Raw genomic sequence first — 26,325 nt, 5'->3', positions numbered from 1 at the left:
TGAAGTTAAGGTTTAGTGGCCACTTGTCATTTTCATCATTTGGTTTGTGTGGCCTGAATCTCCTTCCAGGGTGTTTTCAGACAAATAGTCATGTAGGTTTAGATGCAGGGCTTTGGCTGAAGTTTTCAAAAGAAATCTTTTCCAGATAGGAAACGACCCAGCTGCCCCAGTCACGTGCTAGGTGTCTCTAGTAAGGGATGGCACACAAATCCAGTGATCTTGCCAATAATGTAATGTGTTCGTTCCATCACCTGTCTGGTGGTTACATGCTGCAGTAGCTTGTATGTTGTTATGATACTAGAAGCAACACCACCCAGGGCATGTTAAAAATACTAGCAAGGCCATCCAAGGAAAGATCTCAGCAGATCTTGCAGACTAGACGGACAAGGAAGAAAAGCCTGGTAATTTACTTCTGAAAATGAGAGAGCGAGCCCTGGTGAACCCCTTCTGACCATGGAACAGGGAGGGGAGAGCCTCGCTACTGTACTGAGTACACTGGGCAGTGGATGGCTGCCGTGCAGTCGGAAAAATTGTGTAGCTACCATTGAGCTCCCTGATGATCCATTTACATTTGTTCTAGCTTGAAATATTCTCTGCTTTCTTTTCGATTGAGGTTTTTAATATGTTTTACTTGGCTATTGTTGTTAGCTTTTAAAAATGGTGTTTTTCTGTCTATGAAATCTGGAATAGGTAAATCTATAGCGACAGTGACTGGATTAATGGCTCCTTGGGGGTCTGGCAAGGGAGTATGTGGGTAAAGGGAGGACTCATAACAATGAGCACAGAATGAAGAAGGGTTCTGAAACTGATTGTGGGGTGAAGGGACACATGGGTCAGTGTAAGAAAAGAAGAAATAATAACAATTCATAAATTATCAAGGGTTCATGAGGGAGGAAGGGGGAGGAGAGAGGAGAAAAATGAGAAGCTGATACCAAGGGCTCAAGTAGAAAGAAAATGTTTCAAAAATGATGATGGCAACACATGTACAAATGTGCTTGACACAATGGATGGATGGATGGATTGTGATAAGAGTTGTACAAGCTCCCAATAAGAGCTTTTTAACACCAACTGATTGTGGTGATGCTTGTATAACTCTTCTTGATGTGACCAAGTTATTTAACTGTATGATATGTGGACTAAATGCCAACAAAACTGTTGGGAGAAAACCCTCAAAGCATTGCCTGATCTAGCACTGGAAGACGAGGTCCCTATGTTGGAAGGCACTAGATGGCGATCGTCACAACAGACTCCAACACTGCAACAATCGTGAGCCGCGGGAGGAACGGGCAACTTTTCATTTTATTGTGCAAAGGTCATTGTGAGTTGGAAACAACTCTACTGCAACCTAAAACAGTGCTTATTAAAAATGAAATAATAGAGAAAATGACCGTGTAGGTAAAATTTGGGTCAAGTTGGATCTTTAGTATTCAGTCCTTCCCAATTGAATACGACTAGTAGTTTAGTAATGTCCTGTAAGTTACTAACATTCAATACAGTACTAAACTACTACTAGTAATGTAGCGGTCACATCATGTAGCTTATATCTGTATCTATCTGCCCTGCCACTGCTGGCAGCTTTCAACGTCCAAGTCTCTCTCTTGTCTTTGTCCGTCCATCCCAAAACCGTGCACTAAGGTTTTCTAGGCATGATGGCTATCTGGTCCACAATTAGAGATCTGTAAGGAGAAAATTTATTAATTCGACGGTAACTCCTCCACATACTTTCATAAGCAGACGCCCTTGTATTGAAGCAGATCTCTTTTGTAGTTACTTAAATTCATTTCCTCTTATCTCCTGTCCACAACATTCCTATGCAAAATATTGCTCACCCTTTGAAAGAGTCTCCCATCCACTCTATTATTTAAAGTTAAATACTCTGTGCCATATCTAAAATAACAATTTATTGGTATTTATTTTGTATCGCATATACCCCCCAGGGAAGAGCTTGGTCATGTAGTGGTTATGCATTGGGCTTTGACCCGCAAGGTCAGCAGTTCGAAGCCACTAGCTGTTCCATAGGAGAAAGACATGGCTTTCTACCCCTGTAAAGAGTTACAGTCTCAGAAGCCCACAGGGGCAGTTCTATCCTGCCCTATAGGGTCGCTATGTGTTGGCATGGACTCGCTGGCTGTGAGTTTGTTTTTTTGGTGTAGTCCCTAGGGGTTACACTCACTCAGCTTTATTTTTCAAAAGCTGTACCTATTTTGTTCTTCTTTGTAAGAGCGCTTCAAACTTTTTAGGGCAATTGGATTCCTTCACTGTCTTCTCTTTGGACGATCTCAATTCTTCTTTTTCCTTTTCATCTTGGCCTTATTTTATAAAACTCTTTTCATCATCTGTCCCTTCTCTGAATACTATCCTATGTGTCCTTTAAAGGGGTTTGCTCCCTTATTTAAGCATGGAGTCCTGGTGTGGACTTCCAGCAATGGAGGTCCAAGTGCACAGCCGACAAGTCAATGCCAATTCAGAGCGACCCTATAGAATAGGGTAGAACTACTCCTGTAAGTTTCTGAGACTGTAACTCTTTACAGGAGTAGAAAACCTTGTCTTTCTCCCAAGGAGCGGCTGCTGGTTTTGAACTGCTAACACTGTGATTAGAGACCAATGCATAACCACTATGCCACCAGGACTCCTTAATGGAGGTCCTGAATAGTATAGACGGTTGATGCTTAGAACCCGCCCAGAGCACCGCAGAAGAAAGATCTGACATTCTACATCTGAAAAGAGTATAGCCAAGAACACCCCATGGAGCAGTTCTCTGTAGCTCCATGGGTCAGAATCGAGTCAACAGCTGTTCCGTTCGAGTGGAGAGGAAAAGGTAGGGTAAAGGAAGTCCCTGGGAGGATGAGCTATAGGCAGAGTGCTCAGGGGATTCACCCTGGATCCGTGACCCCAGGCAGCCCTGGAGGTGGGAGTCTGAGGGGACATTGGTCAATAAGGGAAGTCAGAGGGAAGGCATTGGATTTGGTACTTAGAATGACCAAGGAAAAAGACTCAGTTCAATATTTAAGGCAATTATCAATGAGAGGTCAAGATATAAAAAAATACATAGCGAAGAAATGTGAGCTAATGTTAGGGACAACCCTACCAACCAACAAACCAACTATGCAGCCAACCAACCCACCCATGAGCGAATCCAGGATATTCACTGCTAACTTGTACCTGGTAGTCCTGGGCACTGAGCTCACCGAATCAGGCACAGAGCAGGTCTTGTGGGACAGGTGAGAGGGCAAGTTAAACCTGGGCACACCCCACCACCAACATGATATCTCTGAGTTTGGGGTCTCTGTGGACAGACCTTCTCTCCCTCCTGGGCTTATATGGAAGTCGAGTTACACTCAAACCAGGCCTGCCTACCAAACCCAAAACCAAACTCACTGCCATCGAGTCAGTTCTGACTCGCAGTGACCTTGTGGGTTGCTGAGATTGTGTCTGCTTACAGGGGTACAAAGACCATCTTCCTCCCACGAAGCTGCTGCCGGTTTTGAACGACTGACTCTGTGAATGACAGCCCGCCCGATGTGTAACCACCACACCACTGGGGCTCCTTGCAGGCCTGCCTGCAGAGGGAGTGAACTTCCTTCAGACCGAGTGCTGATCCAATGTTCTGACTTCCCCACCCAGCCTGCGAGAAGAAAAGAGGCCTGGGGAGAAGCCCAGGGCGAAACACATGAGAATGAAATGGGGGGACTGAAGGAAGAAGCTTCTGAGGGCCTGGGGAGACAAGAAGGATGTGCTGGTGCAGGATTGGGGTCTCAGCGTGGGGACCAAGCTAATGCCTGGTGGGGTACACCTGACCATCACCGATCAGCATGATCTCAGCAGCTTTACATGCACAGGAGCCAGGAGACAGTGGCTCCCCACCCTCCCACCCCCAGGGCCGGTGGTCATCACTACTGTATGACAATGCCCTACGTGTGGTTTAGTACCACCGACCACAGAGGGGCTGGCAACACGTTGTGGGTGCATCAGTGGAAACCCACTGATAAAAGTGGCCGCAAGCTTCTCTTGCCTCATCGGCGCTCTGGATCCATAAGGTTTCCACACTCAATGCAGAGCTTAAATTGGGTGTAGAGTCTCTCAACCAATCCATGAGCACATTCACTCTCCTGATTAAATCTCTTTGGTTCAGAGGCCTGGCTCCTTATTGCCTGTGCACCATGCAGTCTGTAGGAACGAAGCATCGCGCAAGCCTGCCTGAATCCCAATGTTCCCCTCAGGTTTCTTCTGTGGCTCCTTTGCCCAGGGACTGCCCTTCTGTCACCCGCATCCTACACTTACACCTTCCTCACACCACTCAGCACTGGGTTGCACAGTTTCTTATCTTTTCTCTTCAAGTAGACGACAAGCTTCTTAGAGTGCCCTAGTCTTCTATACTGCACTCCTACCCCTTCTCGAAACTTCCCTCTCGCTCTGCTGAGAGCACAGGAGTTATCTGAAAACTGCGAGTGAATCTCACGATGGACCGTCTTCCCAGAAAGATGTCATATTGCCACCTGTGTGCTTTCTGTTCTTTTCAGAGGTTTCAGGCCAGAGGGGTAGTTATTCCTTAAAAACCACACAGCTCACAGGCCCGGAGTCTCCTGCTTGCTTGCACGATCTCCTCCCCGCCCCACGTGAGGGGCAATGAATGACCTCAGCGCCTTGGCCCCTCTATCACCAGGGGCTCCAGGAGCAGTTCTGGGAGGAGGGCTTGTAGTGCTGTCTGGCAGGTATTATTGTTACGTGCACCATGGAGCACTTAAAAAACTCAAGGTCTTCTTCCCAGCCAGGTAATGCTAGTTCACGTTGACTGGAGACACAACCAACGGAGTAAAAAGTTCCACATGCACAAACAATCTCAGGTAAAAAAATAATTGCCTGGATCCTCTGTCGTTTCACACTTTTCCAGTAATCATAGCATCTAGTCACTTAAGCGAGGAATTTCCTTTAAGGAGTTTTATGGCTTCTCTTAAAGAGGCTGCTTTTGATTTATGGCGATCATGTCTGACAGCCAGCATTTCTCTTAATAATAATCATAAATAAGCCAGACAGGGTCACCTAACCTGAAATGAGCATATCTCCACTGCCCTATCCATCATGGATCTACAGCAGCTGGTCACAGGGGTCTAATGCTCTTGGCCCTCTCTAGTAAATCCCATTCTGAGCATCAGCCGGAAGCTTGCTTCTCTTGTACACCAGCTGCCCCAATATCCCCCTAACACGTGACCTCTGAGGACAATGTTCAGGGAAGGAGGCCGCATCAGAATAAGGACCTATGCAAAGCCCGCTGTCCACCTCCAGGCAGTTGATTATTTCCCCCCATCTCTTTCTCTTTGGTCCACTGAAACAACCAAACCAAAGCATGAAAGTTGTTAAAAAAGAAAATCATAAAAGTTACTGAAATCATGAAAGGGGTTTGTAGACTGAAGGCACAAAATTAGACTCCAAGAAAGCCTTTTATAACCCTGAAACTCTTATGACTGCACTGCAAATGGCCCATAGAAATATAGACTTTGGCTACCAAGACTGAAAAGAATGTAGTAAACGCTTATCACCCAAGAATCATAAAGGCCAGCAGATTTTTGTTCTCTGGGAAGGCTCTGTCGTAGACGAACTCTCTTGTTGTGTGGCGTACAGTGCGTTTAGTTCATTTCAATGACCTTGGCCCTGGAAACGGGACTCGGGCACTGCTGTTACACCCTGAATGGCTTTTGATTTTCACCTTGTCTTAGCCCAGGCTCTGCTCCAAGGTCAGTTGCTTAGACTCCAAGAGGTGAGGGCACTGTCAAAGTGCACCACAGAATGATAGACACACCATCTGGGACATAAAGACGTCAGGCTCTGACAGCCATGCGGATTCCTGGACATGCTTTGAGAGTCACATCGTCACAGTGATGTTTCATGATCTGGGATGGGAGTGGGAGGATGGGCCGTCGAAACCATACTGCCGTGTAAACCCGTGTACTGCACAGTGCCTTGCATTTGGTGTCTCTGATTCGAGGAGGTGGAATGGCTTAAGATGTGCAAGGACCACAGTGCTTATGCTGCAGTTGGAACATTCCAGACCCTGTGCTTGCCTATGAGGGAAGGGGAGGAAGAGGCCACCCTCAGGTTGGAAGGAGAGGTCTGTAAGGCAGTGCTGGGGCAGCAGCTGGAGCAGGAGAGGGGAAGCCCCACCTCTGGATCTCACCCCATCTTTTAATTCCAACACTGGCAGAGGGCACCAGAGCCTAGGGGCCACAGGATGGCAAAGGACAAGTCCAAAAGGCAGCATGCCATACCATCCTCTCCTCAATTGAGGCACAGGTGCGAATGCGGGCCTTGGGGTTTGGTTTCCTTCATTAGCATTCTCTGCTTATTGATAAGCCAGAGTGATTGTTTGGAAGCTACCTAAGAGCAGAGAGGATCCCGGGCAAAATTCTCAACTCGTGTTAGTTGTCCTTGGTCCTTTTAACCGCTCTCTTTCTGTCCTCTCCCTTCCGCCTGTCATTGAACCTCGTCTCCAAGGCCATCAAGGTGCTCCTTCGCTCTCTGTGGGGCCTCCTTTTCTCAGCCCATCATGACTGCCACAGTGCCCCAACTCAGATGAGCAAGTCAGGGTGCTCTAGAGAGGGAGAGCTGGTGGCATAGTGGTTAAGCACTGAAAAGTCCATAGTTCAAACCCACCAGCTACTCTGTGGGAGAAAAATGTGGTAGTGCGCTTCTGAAAAGGTTTACAATCTGGCAAACCTCACGGACAGTTCTCTTCCATCCCCGGGTTGCTCTGCGTCAGGATCAACTATATGGCAAGGGCTTTAGTTGTTTGGGGGGAGGGAGCTTTATGCGCTACTCTCCTTAGAACTTCTCCTTTGATTCTCTCCCCAAAGCATAGTGGTGGACATGTGTAGCTTTTGATGGGGTGTACTCGGTATGCTTGCAAGCCGGTGTGGGGTGTGTGTGTCTGGGGAGGGCAAGCAGGGGAGGGTTTCAAATGGGTGTAAGCATTCCAGACACTATGGTAGGCATATGTAGTTTGTGGTGTGTGTGTGTGTGTGTGTGTGTGTGTGTGCATACACAACTCTCCGCGGGGCTTTGGGCTGGGAGTGGAGAACTGGCTTCTCCTGTTGGAGGAGAGGGAGTGTTCTTTTCCTCACATCCCAGAGGAAGAATGGTGGGTCTCGGGGTCCACCAGACCCACATCTCGGCTTCTGTTGGAGCCCGTAGATCAGGGTTCTCAACCTTCCTAAAGCCGCGACCCTTTCTTACTGTTCCTCATGGTGTGGTGACCCCCACCATAAAAGTATTTTCATTGCTACTTCATAACTCTAATTTTGCTACTGTTATGAATCCTCATGTGAATATCTTATATGCAGGATGTATTTTAATTGTTACAAATTGAACAGCATGACAGCATAGTGATTCATCACAAAAACGATATGTCATTATATATTGTGAAATATTTATTTCTAATGACAAACAAATGAAGGTTTGTCTTGAAGCATGGTGTAGCATGGGGAACAGTCTTCATGCTAGGTACTCGTATATGGGTGTACCTGCCTGTGGGCGGACTGCCTGGAGACGATAGAGGAGTGGTGTCTCGGTTCCTAAGACCCTCCGAACTATGATTTCCCATGGTCTTAGGCAACCCCAAAGGGTTGTTGGTCCCCCAAGGGGGTCACAACCCACAGGTTGAGAACCACTGCACTAGATCATAAGGGTGTATGCCTTAGCCTGACCCCATAGAAAGAACTCCACAGCAGGCTTCTTGGTTCTTGAGTGGTTGAACCTAGGACAGACCCAGACAGAGCCAGCTTCTTCCTACAGCAGGGCCAGCAACCTTGTCCTGGTCCCCTCACATGAATCATGTTCATGACCGAAAGGTACTACCCAACTTCATCAGTAATGATGCACTTCACTACTGGGGGTTTTCTTTGTGCAGTAAAGCTCCCCCCACCCCCTCGCAAGGCTCCCCCACCCCAGGGGACCACCAGGAGCCTGGTCAACCCCTCTGGCTTGGGTGCAACGGGGTCTGTGCCAAGGGAGGCCTACCTGAATTGGACCGTTTCTTCGGAGTTTTGAGGCTGCGGCACCTCCCGCTGACGGAGCTGCTGTTCTCGCTCATGGAGTCCTGGGTGGAGGAGGCACTGCCCGTGGCCTCGCTGTCGCGCATCATGCTCTCGTAGCCACTGCTCCCCCCGCTGTGGTAGAAGAGGGCTGTCTTCCCCATGGCCGGCGGGAGCTCCCCGCTCAACACGCTGCTGTTGTCGCTGCCGTGCCCACTGCTGCAGCGGTGGGGCTTGCGCGGCGGGGTGACCTTGCTGTAAGGCGAGGGCAGCACGTGCACGGGGGCCGCGGCCTTCTCCTCCGCATGGCCACCACGCTCGTCTGCCTCGGGCCCGGCGCGCGGCTGCAGCGCCCGGGGACCCGCGCTGCCCTGCAGCAGTTCGGAGATGCGGCCGTTGACTGCTCGCAGGGGCAGCTTGGCTGCCAGGCCCGAGCCGGAGCCCCTGCTCCTGCTCAGAGACTGGGTGGACCAGGACATGTGCTTCCCGCTGGGGGGCAGGTTGGAGCTCTGGCCCACGGACTGGGGCAGGGACTTGGTGGAGAAGCTGAGGGTTTTGGTGGCGGAGGTGGACAGGCTCCGCGCCTTGGGGCTGGCCAAGAGAAGCTTGCTCACAGCGGAGATCTTGGACTGGCTGGCCTTGGGGGAGGCCCCCGCAGACTGGGTGGTGCCCGAGTTGGTTGGCGAGGCCCCTGCGCTGCGGCCCGGGCTCCTCCCCGCACGGGGCATGGTGCTGTCCTTGCCCGCGTGCATCCGGGAGCTCATGGACGATAGACTCTCGGCCCTCTCCAGTGAGAGGCATTCGTAGTGGCTGACGGTCGTCCGACCCAGGGAGTTGGTCCGGCTGGCCAGCTGTTCTAGTTTGGCACTGAAGAGCTTGCTGCTACTGCTGGCATCCTTCATTTTGCTACCGGGCTCATCTGGGAAGCTGGCCAAGAAAGTGGCTGGCTGGTTCAAGGGGCTGCTGGTACTGCTGCTGCCCGTACTGTGTTGGGGGCTGGCCCTGTTCTTCTGGTCCAAGCTGGACTTTCGGACAGGGGGAAGAGGGGGTGTCCCCTTGGGCCGAGCCAGGACGCAATGCTTGGGTGACGCCATCTTCCTCTCCAGGGTTGCTTTGGTGGGCTGGGTGCCCAAAGCTGTGCCCACGCCACTGAGCTCGGCAGCACAGTGGTAGAAGAGGCTGTCTAGCTCCTCCTGTCTGCTGGCTTTCTGGAAAGCCCTGGGGAGGCTGCTGGACTTCAGGTTCCTATTGGAAGGCCCAGGGCTCTGGGCCGTCGGAGTGGGCAAGGCCATCTCGCAGCCATCCACGATTCTGTGGCAGTTGTCGGCCATCGGGGAGGCAGAGACCTCCCCGCTGCTGCTGCTGAGCCTGTCGCCTGCGCCGACCTCCGGCTCCTGCCCCTGCTCAGGCCCAGCCTTGGGCTTTGTGGGGCTGGGCCCAGTCTCACACCGAATCTCTTCGTTAGGATAAGTGTTCTCTTTTTTCACCTCTTCTTCTCGTTTGAGCCAAGGGTCCTCGAATTTCATCTCCCTCTTGGCACTGGTCTCTAGGGTCTCCTGGGGCAGGGCCGAGCTGCGTGAGGTGGTGGACATCTCGGTCTCCTGGATGTCCAGGGGGCCCATGGCAATGCAGGGATAGACGGTGATGTTGGTCTTCATGGGGAGGTAGCCTTCACAGCGGCCCAGATTGGCCGTGTTGGAGATGGTGACCATGGTTTTGCCCAGAGTTGATATCTTGCAAGCTTTGATGGGGGTGCCCCTGTTGAAAGCATCCTCCCCCATTTCAGACAAGATGAGCACATTATCGGGGCCCGCCTTGGGCTTCTCCCTGCACACCACGGCGGTGTTCTGGATGCTGTTGACAAACTCCGAGGCTGGAGGCTCAGCCATGGCTTCGCCATCCCCGAAGCAAGCCTGGGCTATGAAGCTGTGACAGGACTGTTCGCCATCACTGCCTGTGCTCATCTCGCTCAGCCAGGAGCTGATGGAGGAGCGCCGGCTCCTGGGCTCCCGGGCCTTCTCGTCCAGCGCCAGCTTCGGGAAGGGCAGGAACTGCGTGATGCTGACCTCGGAGACAGAAGCCACGTTTGAGTAGCATTCCAGGTCCTCGCTGATACTGCTGATGATGCTGACAGGCCGAGAGCCGGAGGCCAAGGCCTGCACGGAGCAGTCACTATTGAAGCTGATGATGCTGGTGGGCCGGCTGCTGTCCAGGACCCCGCTGATGGTCAGCTCCTCCACCAGGGTGAAGACCAGTTCGTCCTCGCCGTTCAGCTCCAGGGGCTGCTGCACCGTCACTGTGGTGGTGCTCAAGATCTCCTGCTTGGACTCTGGAGACATTGCTGCAGCATGCTCATCCTCAAGAGGGGCTTCGGGGAGCCCCTCGCTGCCAGCTGACATGGATTTCTTCAAAATCTGGGGGCTCATTCCAACCGGGGGGGTTCGGACCTCGGGCTGCAGCAAGGACTCACTTGACACCATGCCAGAATCCTTGCTCAGAGGAGGCAGGGGGGCAGGAGCGGGCAGGACGCCCTTCTGGGTGTAGACCTTGCATCTCTGAGAAGGAGAGCTGGGAGGCTTGTACTCTGAGGTCTTGGACAAGCTAGCGATGCCCAGTCGGGGTGAGCCCATCGGCCGGGGCTTCCCTTCCATAAAGCCACAGGAGTTGAGGCTCTCGCGGCTGCTTTGGAGGCTGGGGCTCTGCACCAGTGGGGAGGCACTGTGCTGGCTGCTGCTGCCCGGGATGCTTCTGGGAGAGGAAGGCCCCGGGCTGCCGCTGAGTGCCGCGGCCAGGACCAGCACGGGGGAGTGGTTCCGCTGCATCCCGCAGGCGGCCGAAGGGTCAGCACCTTCCCTCTCCGTCAGCTGGCTGCCAGAGCTGTTCTCTTCCTTCTCCGACTCAGAGAGGGAGTCGGCCCCAGCAGCTTGGCTTAGTGAGGGGCATTTGCCGGCCTGCTCGGCCCCCAACGGGACAGGCAGCTCTTCAAAAGGAAACGTACTGGGCTCTTCGCTGCCATCGATGCAATCCAACCTCTCCTGCAGCTCCGCAAACGTGTTGCACTTCAGGCAGTCCCTTTCTGACTTGCAGGCGGCAGCCTCTCCTGCCTCGCCAGGCCGGCTGTCGCTTCTGGTCTTCTGCAAGGCTGGCACGATGGGGACAAAGTCGGGGGGGCCCTCGTTGTCAGTGAGCTCCTTGTCAGAGAGGGCTGTGCCGTTAGGCCCGATGTAGATGACGGTGTCGCAGGACTGCTCGCTGCTGGACGAGTAGTCGGGGTCACTGGACAAGGGAGGGATTGGGAAGTCGGCGTCCACGGCATTCCTGGTGTGGAATGGTCTCAGCTGCGTGGGCCGGCGCATCCGGCCTTCTTCACAGGAGCTTTCTCCCCCTGAGGAGCTCGACGTGTACTGTGGGTGAGAGGAGGCGCGTTAGCGACACACAGAGAGGGGCAGGGGCCGGGGCAGCTGAGCCCTGGGTATGGGGCCATGACTCGGGGTATCCATGCCAGTGTATGTCCCTTTTTCACATCACAGCTACACGTACAAGTGACAACTCCTGTGTGACACACGTGAAGCACAAGGGAGATGCCCATAGAGTGAGGCACCTAGACCAGGCCCTACCTGCACACCCAAAAGCAGAGGAGTTCTCTGATTTGACACCCCCAAGCCAATCGGGGCACACTATACTGCAAACACTGCTTAGAAATCTCTGCTTTACACAAAAACACAGAGCAGCTGTTTCTGACTCCTGGCAACCCCATGGGTGCTATGCAGAACTGTGCCCCATAGGGCTTTCAGGGCTGGGACCTTCCGGAAGCACGCCTAGCCAGACCTTCCCTCCAAGGCAGCTCTGGGTGGGTTTGAACAATCAAGCTTTTAGTTAGCAGTAGAACACGTAGCCATTTTTGTCACCCAGAGGCTGCTGTTTACAAAGAAGGTACAAAGAGAAGAAGAAACGAAGTCCCACACATCACCAACTCACTGATCCTGGACCTTGGTGACCACCGTTGTGGTGGCTTTAAACACTCTGGTCACAGCTACCATGTCTCTGGGCTTGCTGTCCAGAAAATGCGTCCTGTGAGTTCTCGTAGGCTCTTAGTAGCAACTCCCAAGCCTGAAATTAGCACGGCAACACCCAGCAAAATGCAAATGCTGCCCAGAAATGCAAACGCTGCCCAGAAATGCTGGGGGCATGGTGGCCCTGTGAGGGAGATGTTAGGATTCCTCTATGGAGTCGACCCATGGAAAGGGCACGCTTCACCTACATCAGACCCAGGCTCGCAAGAGGAAAACTGGGGCTCGCTCTTAGCCCTCCCATATTTTTCATCTTACAGTGGCCATACATTGGTGGTATTTAAAGTGGACCCGGTGCCCCCCATGGTGTCCAAGACAACTGTAGACCCACCAGCTCGGGCGGGGATGGGCCAGCAGGAACATGCCCATCTACCTGAAAGTTTTCTAGCCCCAGGTGCATCCAGAACCACTCACACAGAGCCCTGACACACCAGGACGGGAAATGCCGATTGGCTCTTTCTAACGCTGTGCATGCACAGGCTTCTTTTAGGGCTGCCACACCCCCCCACACCCTGCATACGCCTTACCTTCGTCTTCTTTTTCTTCATCCTTAGGACTCGGGATGCAATCTGGATGGTGGACAGGGTTTCTGCGTAGTTCCCCGCCGCTGCCGAGATGTGAGCAATCATGGTGGTGCGGCAGTTCATGTTCCCCAGGGACTCCCGCAGCAACATGGTGAGCTTGCTGTCCCTGCCCGGCAAAGTGAATTAAGGCAGCATTAGTGGGCCATGCTTCACGTTGGCTGTCAGGGCATGGCTTCGGGTCTCTGTGGCTTTTTTGTTGTGGGGGTGGTGGGCAATTTTTTTTCTCTCCCCCTTTTTTAATGGCATACTAATTAGCATCCTTTTCCAGCAGGAGGCTATTTGTACTTGGCAGCTGAGCAAGTACATCTAACCCTAAGGATGAGATTCATGCAAAACACCTCCCTTGGCACCTCTGTCCTGGCCGGGGCGGGTACTCCCGTGCGTCTGTGTGTGTGCATCTGATGCGGCTCATAATGAGGCCTGGGAATAGCAATGAGGGCCAGGGATCAAGAGCAGATGCCTTTGTGACCAGGGTTTCAGCATGATAGCTGCACGTGCAGCCTTTCTCTGAGAGGCTCGCACACATGCAGCTCCTGCAACGAAAACACACGGTCCCACAACCGAAAGCTTATGCCAATGACCTATGTGTTTCTAGCACATGCAGCCATTCTAATGTCACTGTCTCTTCACATCTCATACTCTCCCTGGGGCAACACGGGGGCGGACGTCGTGCTCAGACTATAAGTGGGGAGACCCAGACAGAAGCCCAAGCACTCACTTTCTAGGAAGGCCTCCTCTGGGGCTCGGCAAGAGCTGGAGGAACGGTTTACGCTTATCCATCTTACACTTAACCTCCCCCTTCCTCCCACCCCATCTGTCAGTGCGTCTGCACTGTGGTGGTCACTCAAGGAGGGCAGATTTTGGCAGAGCTTCCAAACGCTGACAGACTAGAAAGAAAGGCCTGGCAATCTATTGCTGCCAATGAAAGCGTCATGGATCATGATATAGTGATACAGTGTGGAGGAGTCCCTAGGTTCGGAGGTATTCCAAGTACACAGTGGCTGTGGCAGTAGGCTCACATATGACAGCGAACATTAAGACAGCCAAGTTTTTATTCTGAGTGTCCTTATGAGTCAGAGCATGGGCTCCTCGCTTTTTCCTACCTTTCTCTTTTAAAAAAAGCTTCTGTTTACTTCTTCATCATGGATCCTCTATTAACAGCTGCCAAATGTCAAAACACTGCTTTCTCTGAATTCTTCCCCGATCCTTCAGGCTCAGACGCCCCCTCTGTTTTCAGTGCTGTGTCCCTCTTGTGTTTAGGATGCCAAGTAGGAAGTGTTTGTCTTCCCATCTGTGTCCAGGTCCCCACTCCACTGTGAGCCCCTTGAGGTGGCCACCCCAATTCGCCAGTGCTCCCGGGAGAGGGATTGTCCAGCTCAGTGGCCAGAGGGAGATGGCGACCACTGTCTACAGAGATTGCTGATCTGAGACAGGAGGGACCATTTCACATGTGACCTGTGGCAGGCCTGGAGGGAGGCTGTGGTGTGAGTAAGTAATAGTTTCTCCTTTCCATCTGGGACCAATTAAGGTGTCAGGTTGGGGACCCTGGGCTCACTCTGACTCAGCTCCAGGCCAGTTTACCAACATCTCCATGCCTCCCTTCATGCAGAACCGTCAGTGGTGAAAGCGATGGGAGAGAGAGGAGGGGGTTAGAGCAGGAGCAGGGTCTGGCTGTAAACCTCAAGCTCCCTTCAAAATGCATCCCTCGGATGGTGTAGACACCAGCAGGGCTGCCAGACGGACAGTGAAAGGCAAGCTCCACTCCTTTGGGCAGGAAGTTCGCCACTGAGACTCTAGCTGACCTGTCTGGGATTTTGTCTTCAACGGGGGAAGCCGGAAATGGATCCTTTGAGGGTTTGGTTGCAATCACATACTAGGGAGTTCCTTATGATACCGCGTGTCAATCAATGGCCCCCAACGATGGCATGCGCTACTTTTCCATGCGACCCTAAATAAGACCGCAGGAAGAGATGCCAAAGCCAAAGTCAAAGGATAAACACTGTTATATTGAACCGTTTGCTCTGTGTGTTTCCACATGATTCCTCATTCATGAGTCAATCCTATGGACAATTGATTCAGGGGAGAAAAAAAAAAGCAAAAGTCCACATTGTTGAAAGAAGTCACGGCACATATGTTGCTTAGCAACCAGCACTGTAGCTTTCCTGGTAGGAAGTTGGTGAAACTGCTGCCAGGCTCATGCAGCCCCTAAATTCTACCACACACCCTTGCGGGAATGCAAAGGGTAGGCACATTGCTTTGGCTTTGCCAGATTCACGAAAAGCCTTAGATGTGGAATGAAGACTTGAAAACTGGAGATTTCGCCCAGCATATTTGGTAAGAAAATTAAAAAGGTTCACAGAGTTTCTAGGGTCAACCAAAATAAACTAAAATCAAACTCACGGCCATCGAGTCGATGCCAACGCACAGTGCTCCTCCAGCACAGGGCAGAACTGCCCCCGTGCGTGTCTGGGACAGTGACTGTGAAGGGGAGTGAAAACCTCTGTCTGTCTCCTGGGGAGCAGCTGGTGGTTCTGAACTGCTGACCTTCCAGACTACAGCCCGACTTGTAACCACTACTGCACCAGGGCTTCTCTAGAGCAACAGTCAACACACACACACACACACACACACACACACACACACACACACACCCTCCACCAGGGCTTCTCTAGACCAATAGTCAGCACAAACTCAGCCCAGACCTTTGTATTAAGACTGAAAAAGGGGAAGAGAATTGCCCATGAGGAGCTGCTAGCCCGGCCCGCCCCACAGTGCCAGGCTGGCCAGAGGGTTGGCCAGGGGCCAAGAGGGAGGAGGCTTACATGTGAACAGCAGGTGGGGAGCGGAAAGGACTAGAGGGTAGCATGGGGAAACCATGCTACACTCTCATGTGGCCAGCTTTCATGAATACATATCCACTTCTCCTCACCCCCAACGTTAAAAACGACTATTGACAAAGTGACCATCTTTTTCAAATACAGAAATCTTTACATTAGATACAGCAAGAGGGCAGGAAATGGGATCATGAACACTCAGAGACTGACTGGGGAGGCCACTGGGTGGCGCAGCATTCTGTTCCACTGCACACCAGGCTATGAGTTGGGGTGTATTTGATGGCAGCTAACAGCACTATTACGTCCTCCACAGGGTTCTCTTGCTTAGGGACATCCAGCATTGCTCACACGGAGCTCCCTTCTACCACCACACAACTCAGGGCCTCCTCTCTGCTCACACTTGTCCTGATTCCTCTCAGCAGAAGCTTGAGATCAGGAGCTGTACTCTCATTTTGACCTCTCTTTATAGCACTCAGCCAATGTTATAACAATAGCTCTAGGGCAGACGCAAAAGGCCCTACTATATTTTGAAAATGTATTGATGTAAAAGTCACTTAACATGTAATTAATCACTTCAAAGGTTATGCAACCATCACTCCAAGATATTTCCATAACTACTAATAAACCCTCACTCACTGTGCAGTGTCTCCCCACTCCCACTCTCCCGGCAATCCAGCAACGTTCCATAGCTATGGACTTAAAATCTGTTCTGGGCATTTAGTAGTATTGGGATCATATATTTTTCCTTTTCTGTCTGATGTCTTTCTTTACCTTATCACACTGTTTTGAAGGTTCATTCATGTTGTACCACGCATTAATACTTCATTATTTTTATGGCTGAATTGTATGTATATGACACAGTTTATTCATTCATCTATGGATTGGCATTTGGGTCATTTTCACCTTTTGGCTATTATGAACATCACAGAACAAATCTCTGTTTAAGCTCCATTTTCAATTATTTTAGGTGTATACTTATGAGAGAAAGTGCTGGTTACATGGTAGCTCTCTATTGAACTTTTTGAAGAATTGCCAACCCAAGAGATCAAAGAACATATGGCTTTGGGTAAATGAGCTGCACAAGACCTCTGTAGAGTACTGAAAAGTAAGGATGCTACCTTGAGGACTAAGGCCATTGCACTTTCAATTATCCCGTATGTATGTGAAAGTTGGACACTGAATAAGGAAGACCAAAGAAAATGTGATGCGTTTGCATTGGGGTGCTGGTGAAGAAGAGAGAAAGTAAAACCATGGACCACTAAAATGACAAACCCACCTGTCTTGGAAGTATAGTAGCCAGAGTGCTCCTCAGAGGCAAGGACGCCCACACTTTGTCTCACATCCATTGGACATGCTGCCAGGAAAGACCAGTCCTTGGAGGAGGACATCAAGCTTAGTAGAGGGGGAGCCAAAAAGAGGAAGGCCCTCAAGGAGATGGACTGACAGTGTGGCTGCAACCCTGGGCTCAAGCACAGGAGCAATGGTGGGGACGGCCCAGGACCAGGCAGTGCTTTGTTCGGCTGTGCCTTGGGAGGTTATGGGTCAGACCCAAATTGACGGCACCTAACAAAAACAACCCATTTTCTATAGTAGCTGAACAATTTTACATTCTCATCAACAGTGCATGTGTACTACCATTTTCCCCACATTCTTGCCAATACCTGCTTGTTCTGTTTTTGAAAAATTATGATTACTGTAGCCATCTTAATGGGTGTTAAGTTTACCTCATTCTGGTTTTGAGTTGCATTTCTCTAGTGACTACTGAAAAGGAGCCCTGGTGGCTTAGTGGGTTAAGTGCTGGACTGACAATAACTGGAAAGACAGTGGTTCAAACCCACCATCTGCTCCTTGAGAGAAAGATGAGGCTGCCTGCTCCTGTAAAGATGTAAAGTTCTAAGGAGTAGTTCTTTTCTGTCCTATAAGTTTGCCATGAGTCAAAACTGACTTGATGGCAGTGGATAATGACCAGTGAAAGAAGGTACAGTGATTAATGCTCGGGTGCTAACAGTAGGGCCATGGTTGAGCCCGACACTCATTCCACGGGAGAGGGAGGTGGCTGTCGAGGGGAACCCTAGAGAGGTTCCACTCTATCCTGGAGGGTCACTATGAGTTGGAACTGACTTGATGACAATGGGGTGGGTTTAATGAGTAATGAACTTGAACATCTTTTCATGTGCTTTATGGCTATTTGCATATCTTCTTTGGATATATGTCTGTTCAATCTTTTGCCCGTTTATCAATTCAATGATCTTTTTGTTGTTGAGGTGTAAGAGCTCTTACAGATTAATTATTTGCAAACATTTCCTACATTTATTTGTAATTTAGATTCATCAAGAGCTAGGAAACTTATCCCTTTTATGAAAACCAAAGGAAAACAATAATTTATTAACCTTACAGAAAAATGGCAGGGTGGGGGGTGGGAGGCCAACAAATTTTCCCTAAATCAACAGACTAGTAAAAATTGCTAATGAAGTCTATGATGATATGAAGGAATGCTAAGTAATTCAATAACAAGACTGCTCACTTTCTGAACATGCAGACTTGTCTGTGATAGATACATAGTCATTTTTTAATCTACCTGTATGATAAGATTAGGAGTAATTATTATATGTATATCATTACTACAATATAGAATTTAATTGCCACTCTGACATTTTTCACATTATCTGAAGTTTTATTTCCCTTTGAACATTTATTTGGTCCAAGTCATTATCATGAATTATCAATGCTTTCTAATAGCTATTTCTCTAGTCTTGTCACTTCTCATAGTCCTCATAGCAGTTTGTGACAGTCTTATTGGGGGCAAGCTAAGGAAATATCTAAATTATGTTGCATTATAGCCGTAAGACATCTTTTGAATAGAGATGAGCCCAGCGTATTATCTAGAAACCATGCTATTCTTCAACTTTAAATGATCCTTAGGTTAGAAACATGTGTCAATCCCAATTGTCACAGAGATAAAGTCTACAGTCATGCTTTCATGATAAATAAGATCCCCTCCCCTAATTCCTGCAGTCCTTCCCTGTTGGCCTTCTCAAGACCCGTGGGGCACAAGAAAAATGGTCCCTGGACGCTCAGTGGGCTGACACTGACTTGTGGCATTGAGATGGGGCCTGAGTGCTTACTTGATGAACTGCAGTCTGGCATGACCATAACTCCAGTCCACTTCATTGACTGACAGTTGGGAAGGACTTCTGCGTATCAAGTGCAGTTGGACAACAACGATGAATACCAACTTTGGTCCAGACTTGGACCTGGAGCTGGGCAGTCCAGTGAGGAGGTGACTTCGGGACACCATTGGCTGCCTCCCTGCATGGCCCTGTCTGCACTGTGGCTTCTGGACAATAACACTACTAACGACTCCTGGAACAAGCTGTGGATTAAAAAAATCTTTTTTCGCCATTCCTGTACCCATATTTATTACAGTCTTTCAGCCTGGAATTCCCTTCACGTTAATCACTAAGAAAATTCTTCAAACTCTAGTGGAGAGTAATTCACTAATTATTCAAGAGGGGAAAAAGAAAAAAAAAGGAAATCCTGACAGTGCCCATAATTTCCTTTGGCTTATATGTCCTTAGAAAGTGCCATTTTCAGGTAAAATGTTTAGGTAAAACAGCTTTAGTTTTAGAGTTTCTGTGTGTGTGTGTGTTAAAATATATAAAATTCACCATATAAAATACACAAAATTTCCAGTTCAACAATCATAACATGTACAATTCAGTGGCATTGATTTTGTTCATCATCTCCTATAACTATCACTAAGATCCTTTTCCAAATTATTCCAACATCATTCCCAGGAAATCTGTATGCCTCAAGGATTAACTTCCTCAATCTTCGTTTTTAACTTAGGTTTTTTGACATCTGTGGTTCAAAAGCTTTCCAATATTAGGTTTCTTCTGATGAGCTTGGCAGTGAGAGTGACTAAGCATTGCCTGTGCCATTGATGTTGAAGACACTTGTCCAATATGGCCCTTTTTACAGTAGACCGGCCACCAAATAGGGAAAACTTGAGAGATGCTTGTCAAGTCCATGTTCCGTGGACTGCCCAGGGATAGACTTCTTTCAGACCTCAAGCAGACTCCAGTCGGAACAGGTGAGGAAGGAGACTGAGACTGCCTTCCGGGTATCCCGTGATTGAAGAACCGCAATGCCATCATCTCCGCGAAATGTTGGACTGCCTTCACAATTGGATTGCTTCTTGGAACAAAGACTAGCAGTTGGTAATTGGAAAGAATTAAAAGGGAATTAAGTTTTAAAAGGTGTCTATTATTGGTATAAGTCTGAAAAAGAGATGTTGTATAGAAGCCACAATTAATACATTTAATAACTTATGGAAGAGTCCATGAAGTTTTACGGAGGAATGACCAAAAGAAATGATATATTTCTTGAAAAAGGATGAAGAGGGGAGGTGGGTGGGGTGGGTGGGTGCATTAAAAAAAAAAGAAAAAGAATGAAGAAATACTGAATTTTGGGGTGATACTTATTTTGTTTGGAAAAAATGCGCAACTTCTGAACATTGGAACTTGACACAATAGCTCTATAACAAATAGCTATTCATTTCTTACGTGAGATAAATAAAGTAGCTTACGTTCAGAGACAAAGCACTGTTCACTCTGAAAGATCGTTAACAGGATGGGTTCTCAAAGGACATGAGGCCTGAAAACTTGGAAATACTCGCATCTTCCTTATACCACGTCTTTGGCACTTTTCTCCCCCTTCAATTTCAAAGCTTCTTCGTGCTTTTCCAAATCGCTATGAAAGGCATGGAACAGGCTGGTCAGATGGCCCAAATAACAATAATGAAGTGTACTGCCTAGAAAACTTGATCACAAAGGTAGGGATCATTTCTTTTCTGTTTATGCATCCAGGTCGCACCACGGTGTGTGGCTATGGAAGTCACTGTGTACAAGTATTTAAATACACAATGAGGTTCTCTCTATCTCCCCCACACCTGTTCTTCAGTTGGTGTACTGTGGTGGCTTGTGTTGCTATGTTGTTGGAAGCTCTGTCCTGGTTTTTTCAGAGACACGCAGGGCCTTGCATGAAGGACAGATTGCAGTAGAGCCGCCTGACCAATCAATAAGGAAGACAGGCATGGTGGTCTGCTTCTGAAAACTTGCCAATGAAAACCCTTTGAAGTACAACAAAATACTGCCCAGTACAGTGCTGGGGGGACGTTACGTAGGCTGAGAGGCCCTCCAGTTGCACAGTGGCCGCCGCCATGAATGTGATCCCGAAGATGGACAGGAGCAGGCGATGTTCTCTTCTGCTGTATACGGGGCCGCCACGAGCAGACGCTGTCTCAGTGGAAATGACCATTCATCTCGCCAACACAAGTCTCCTCTAAGCTTCCTCGCTCCACAATTTCTAAATAACTAGGTGGTAGTTCGATTTTATGTCAACCTACATGTGTATGAAAGGGTAGGGGTCGAGCCCAACCTATCGGTCAGGTCATAGCCGGGTAATGTGTCCTTGGGGGTGTGGCTTTTTCTCTTCGAGAGGCAGTGAGAACTGACTTCCTCTCTAACTTTTCACCTGCATCCTTGCTTGGACTCTGGGCCTGCCTCCAGGGAGGCCCATGTGGTCCTCTGATCCTGGGAGCTAACCTCCAAACTGTCTGCCCCCTGCCATGTGTCCCCCAACCTTGGATCCATGTGACCCTGTACTCTGTGGCTGGTGATCTCCCTGTATCCTGCTTCACCTTTCACTGGTGCCAAATGGTCAGCGGCCTTCACCTATTTGAGGCTGAAGAGCGCTTTGGCTAGCATTGGGCCCATGGACCTGACTTAGAATGGGCTAGGATGCTTTGGAGATAGTAACTTCTTAGACAAAGTTCCTTCTAACAGATATATAAGTGTCACTGATTTTGTTTCTCTAGGCAACCCAGCCTAATACACATTACCCCCACCCCCTTATAGATGTTATTGTCAAAACAACACTCGAGCAGATATCACCACCTGCGGCTAGAACAAGTGGCCTATCCCAGGGTCACAGTTTTTCCTGGCAGGACAGACTTTCAGGTTTCCAAAGGCTTACAAGTGATAAATACTTGGGTCGGAGCCTACACAGTCTATAATTTCTAGGAGTAGGTCATTAAGAAAGACACACCAAGATTACTATTATGGCCCTCTTGAGGAAAATGTACAACAATGGTCCCAATGTGAAACAGTCAGAAGTATGAACATGCCATCAGGTCAAGACCCTGCACTGCCAAGTCAGGCCCGGGGGTAAGTTGTGTGCATGTTTCTACCCCGGGCTCCCATTCTAATGATGTTACACCTGTTGGAAGCTTTCAAGAGCAAAGATGTTTGGTCCCAGCAAGGAGCTTAGATTTAAAGGTCTAATAAAAACATTTAGTCAAATGTGTAGTTTTTTTGTATAGTCAAATGCCTTTAGTATGCAGAAAAGATGTCCCCAAACAGGCAACAAGGGCTCACCACTGCTTATAGCTCAGCTTAATTAGATCGTAGTCACATGTATGGTTAAATTATATCCATCTATCCATCCATCTATCTATCCATCCATCTATCTATCTATCTATCTATCTATCTATCTATCTATCTATCTATAATTCTTGTGCTCCTTTATCTTCCTTTCCTTTTTCTATCTATCTATCTATCTATCTATCTATCTATCTATCTATCTATCATCTATCTAAATCCTTGTGCTCCTTTATCTTCCTTTCCTTTGGCGGTCTCATGCTAATCCCCTTACTGTATATTGCCTTTCTCCTCACTCACATCAGTGCATGCCTGTTACCTAGTTAGAGATAGCCCTCTTCTCTTCTTCTACCCCCGGGAACCAGGGCAAGTGCTTTGTTTTGTTTTTCCTGTATACAAACCTTTCCTTAGCATTTTACAATAGTGGATTTGAAATAATTATTCTTCTGTGCTTGACGGATTTAACTCAGCATAACCGCCAGGTTCTTCCTTGTGCTGTGGTGTTCTAGGGGCCTTTGCTATTCTTTAACCATGCGCACACGGTGCCATGTTGTGCTGTTATCATTTGCTTATCCACTTATGGATGCCTAGGTGGTTCCCTTCTTGTTCCTATTGTTGATCCTGCTGCTGTGAGCATGGCGGTGCACACACCAGTCTCTATCCTGGCCCTGATTTCCCTCGGGTATAAACCTGAGAGCGGGAATCCTGCATCAAAGGGTATTTCTCTTTCCGACGTTTCAAGCAGAGCGTCATCTTGGTTGCCACAGGAGTTGCGCCGTTTTACAGTCCCACCAGCAGAGGACGAGGCACAGCCTCTCCACAGCCTCCCCAGCACTGGTGGTTTTCTGTCTTATTCTATTTGCTCCTGGGGCTGGGGTGAGATTATCGTTCCTTGTTATTTTGATTTGCATCGCTCTGATGGTAGTTGAGTTTGAAGGGTCATATGGTGAATCCTGGAATTGCTTTATTTCTCATTTATTTACATTTACATACACACAAAGCTTAATTCAAACTAATTTATTGCTTGGTATTATTTCATTCAAGAAGCATGTAGTAAGAGTCTAACATCTAGGTTGGCTTTCTTAGCCCTGGAATTACAAAGACAGAGATCAATGGGATATGATCTATATGCTCTATAGGGCTTCTAATTAGACTGACCACCTGTCCGGGTTTGCGTAGAACTGTTTCAGTTTATGCTTGCCCTATATCCTCGCTGCTAAGTTATGTCTTGGAGCTTTTCTTTCATATTTCTAAGGAAAATAAAAGTAAGACTTTTATTAAAACGAGCTGAGAAAAGTTGACTAAAACTGTACTCTCTACTTGCATGGTCTCATCTATTAGCATAGGAAATATGTGCAGTGGGCAGAGTTCACATTCATGATACGATGTTCCGTCATACTTGAGCGGTTCCTTATGCTGAAATGCAATTGCACTTGGTCGTGGTGAACATATAATTCATGATTACATTCTCTTTCCATTCAGAGAAGGAGAAGTTCTAGCTGTCAAAATTTATCCTAGAGACCTTGATTAAATACAGATGTCAGATGTGAAGCTACTGCTTCTGGATACCCCTCTGTCTAGGTCTTTACAGTTCTGAAGGAGGTGCTTAGACAGCCTGCACTCCGCATCACACCACCTCGAAACAGCATGGCAGTGTCCTTGAGGGGGAGGCAAATCAGGTCCTTTCTGAATATTCTTTGAAGTTTGGAAATAAAAATAAGTCTACAGGTGGAAGATCGGGGTTGTAGAGTGGATGGGGTAAGACATCCCAGCAAACTTCTCACAGTACAGCCCTTGATAGCATCGAGTAAGGAGATGGTGCATTGTTGGTATGAAGAAAGAAAAATTCCTCAGTGGAACTTTCTTGGCCATTTTCTCACCACTGCTGTTTTCAAATTTTCTTAAAAACTCTCCCTTAGAAGCCCCTGTGACCTTCCTGTGAGATCTTTCCTCTGTGCAATCCCAATACAACCAGTCACTAGAGCCTTGTGAGCTGACCTCTCTACCTGGAATTTAACTGGCCCAGTAGATCCCCTCAGAAGCCACTGTTTCGATTAGACCATTTTGCAGACACCAAATAAGACGAAAGTAAGTCTATCAGTGAAAAAACTCACCTGCTGTCATCCACTGACCACAGAGACATGTTCAAGGTGTACATTGTTTGGCATAAACCTAGAACCCTAGCAGTGGTACTTTTTGACTCGTGTGTGTGTGTGTGTGTGTGTGTGTGTGTGTGTGTGTGTGTGCACACATGCATACACACATACATTTTGGGGCTGAACTACCTCACGTTTTTTGATGAAGCTACTGTTGAATAAAGAGACCATTTCAGCAGAGCATGTACAGTTTCTTTCTTTGCTTTGAGAAATGTTTGAGGCTTTAAAAAAAATAGCTTTCATGCCATGAAGTTGCTGAATTTTTTAACATGAAATTGCAGCTTGCTGGATGGGTTGTCATGGGATCACAGGCTGCCTGCACCACCATCCGACTCTTGAGGAAATAGACTTAACTGCTGTGTAAGGAGAAAAGGCTTTTTGTTTTGTCTTAAAGGTTAAGTAATTAATTTTTTCTAATCTATACTGCATGGTGGTTATGCATGGGGCTGCTAACCACAGATCAGCAGTTCAGAAACCACCAGGAGCTCCATGGGAGAAAGGTAGAGTTTTTATCCCCAGAAGAGAGTTACAGTCTTGGAAACACACAGAGGCAATTCTACCCTGTCCTACAGAGCCACTATGAGTAAGCATTGACTTGGTATCTATGCTTATTATATTGTATATTCTATAACGTCTATACTTATTTTAATAAGTGATTAATTTTTCTCACCATCTAATAAAATCCATGTACCAGTAAAGCGCACTATGCTATACTGTGATCCCAATATTGAAAACACACACACACACACAAGCATGCCAGCACACGTGCATGTGCGCACACACAAAACGTTACATATCGTTACAAATACCCTATAAGTTCTTAAAGTTTTGCAAAGACATTTATAAATTTTTGCTCCATTTTGTTCAAAATATGTTTTACATTTGCAATGAAGTATATGACAAATGAAATGAAATAAAAAACCTCAACCTTGCAACTTTCAAAGAATTGCAATGACTAAAAATAAAATTTGTGAACAGAATGATGCTGAGTCATCCCTCCACAAAAGCAGGGAGCAGCTAAGTGGTGATGAAGTTCACACCACATCAAAGATTAAAGGGAGGAATCCTGTAACTGGTCAGTGGTTCAGCATTCAGCTTGTAACTGAAAGGTCTGTAGTTCAAATCCATCAGCCACTCACTCCATAGGAGCAAGATTGCCAGAGTCGGCTTGCAGAAAGATTATGGAGACCCTACAGGGCAGTTCTACTCCGTCCTATGGGGCAGTCAGAGCTGGAATGGACTCTGTCCATATCCATGGGATTTTTGTTTGTTTTTATTCAATGGCGTATTTAAAATTAGCTTTTGCCAAGAATCCTCTGAAAATTCAACATGATAATTTCCACCAATTGAGAAATTTATTCTGCTAAAATGGGCTTGTAATTAGTTGTTATACATAAATTCATAATCATTCTCAACCAAAATATGATTATTTTTAGAGCAGTGGTTCTCAACTTTCCTAATGGCGTGACCCTTTAATACAGTTTCTCATGTTGTGGTAACCCCCCAGCCATAAAATTATTTTCGGTGCTACTTCATCACTGTCATTTTGCTACTGTTTTGAATCGGGCGATCCCTGTGAAAGGGTCCTTCGACCCCCAAAGGGGTCGTGGCCCACACACAGGTTAAGAACTGCTGCCTTCGAGAACAGAAGCTGTAGTTTTAAAAATATACCTATTTTTATTTGTTAACATAAGCAGTTAGAAGAACAAAAATGTTGTGGCTCTAAGCCAGAAATAATATACTTTTAAGAAAAATACCACTAACAAGGCATTAGAAGGAGGCCACATTAGCTATGGCTAGGAATGATTAAAGCACACAAAGGTGCACCAGGGATAACTCTTCTGCTCATTTTGTAGTGATCAGAGAACCAGTGTAAAAAGGTTTCTCTCTCTTTTTACTTGAATGCACAGGGGTGTTTATTTTTCTTGTAAGACAATATTTTACGTGAGAAAATGAATTTTGAAGGGGAGACTTTTTCTTCTTGTCAGCTCTGAGGGGACAGTTCTCCTCTCGAAGGTTGTCTCCTGGCTCCTTGGGGACCTCTGCGAGGCTCGGTCACCTAGTTTACCCATCGCTCCCTGTTTATCTGTTCATTTACATTTGTCAAGAGATTGGCCCTGTAGACCAATACAGCCCTGTTAACATAACGAAGAGACAACTCATTCCTAAATGGGATGAAAGCCATGGGCAAGAGAGTAAGATTTATAACTTTTTTTT

The 26,325-nt window shown here is 47.9% G+C and overlaps 1 protein-coding gene across 1 annotated transcript in view; it reads right to left on the bottom strand.

Moving 5' to 3' along the window:
* The window catches only part of LOC101658537 (kinesin-like protein KIF26B), a 100,679-nt gene that overhangs the window by 21,110 nt on the left and 53,244 nt on the right, over positions 1–26,325 (bottom strand). The window contains exons 6-7 of the mRNA XM_030887824.2: positions 12,622–12,784; positions 8,011–11,428 (exon numbers count right to left, since the gene is read on the bottom strand). Of these exons, the coding sequence (XP_030743684.2) occupies positions 8,011–11,428; positions 12,622–12,784 (3,581 nt within the window). The remainder of the gene's footprint in view (positions 1–8,010; positions 11,429–12,621; positions 12,785–26,325) is intronic.

This window comes from Echinops telfairi, unplaced genomic scaffold, assembly GCF_000313985.2.
Source record: "Echinops telfairi isolate 266 unplaced genomic scaffold, ASM31398v2 ScPeMD7_7424;HRSCAF=8462, whole genome shotgun sequence".
Classification (NCBI taxonomy): Eukaryota; Metazoa; Chordata; class Mammalia; order Afrosoricida; family Tenrecidae; genus Echinops; species Echinops telfairi.
Note: the sequence above shows the minus strand (reverse complement) of the source record. Positions and strands in the feature narration are given on the sequence as shown.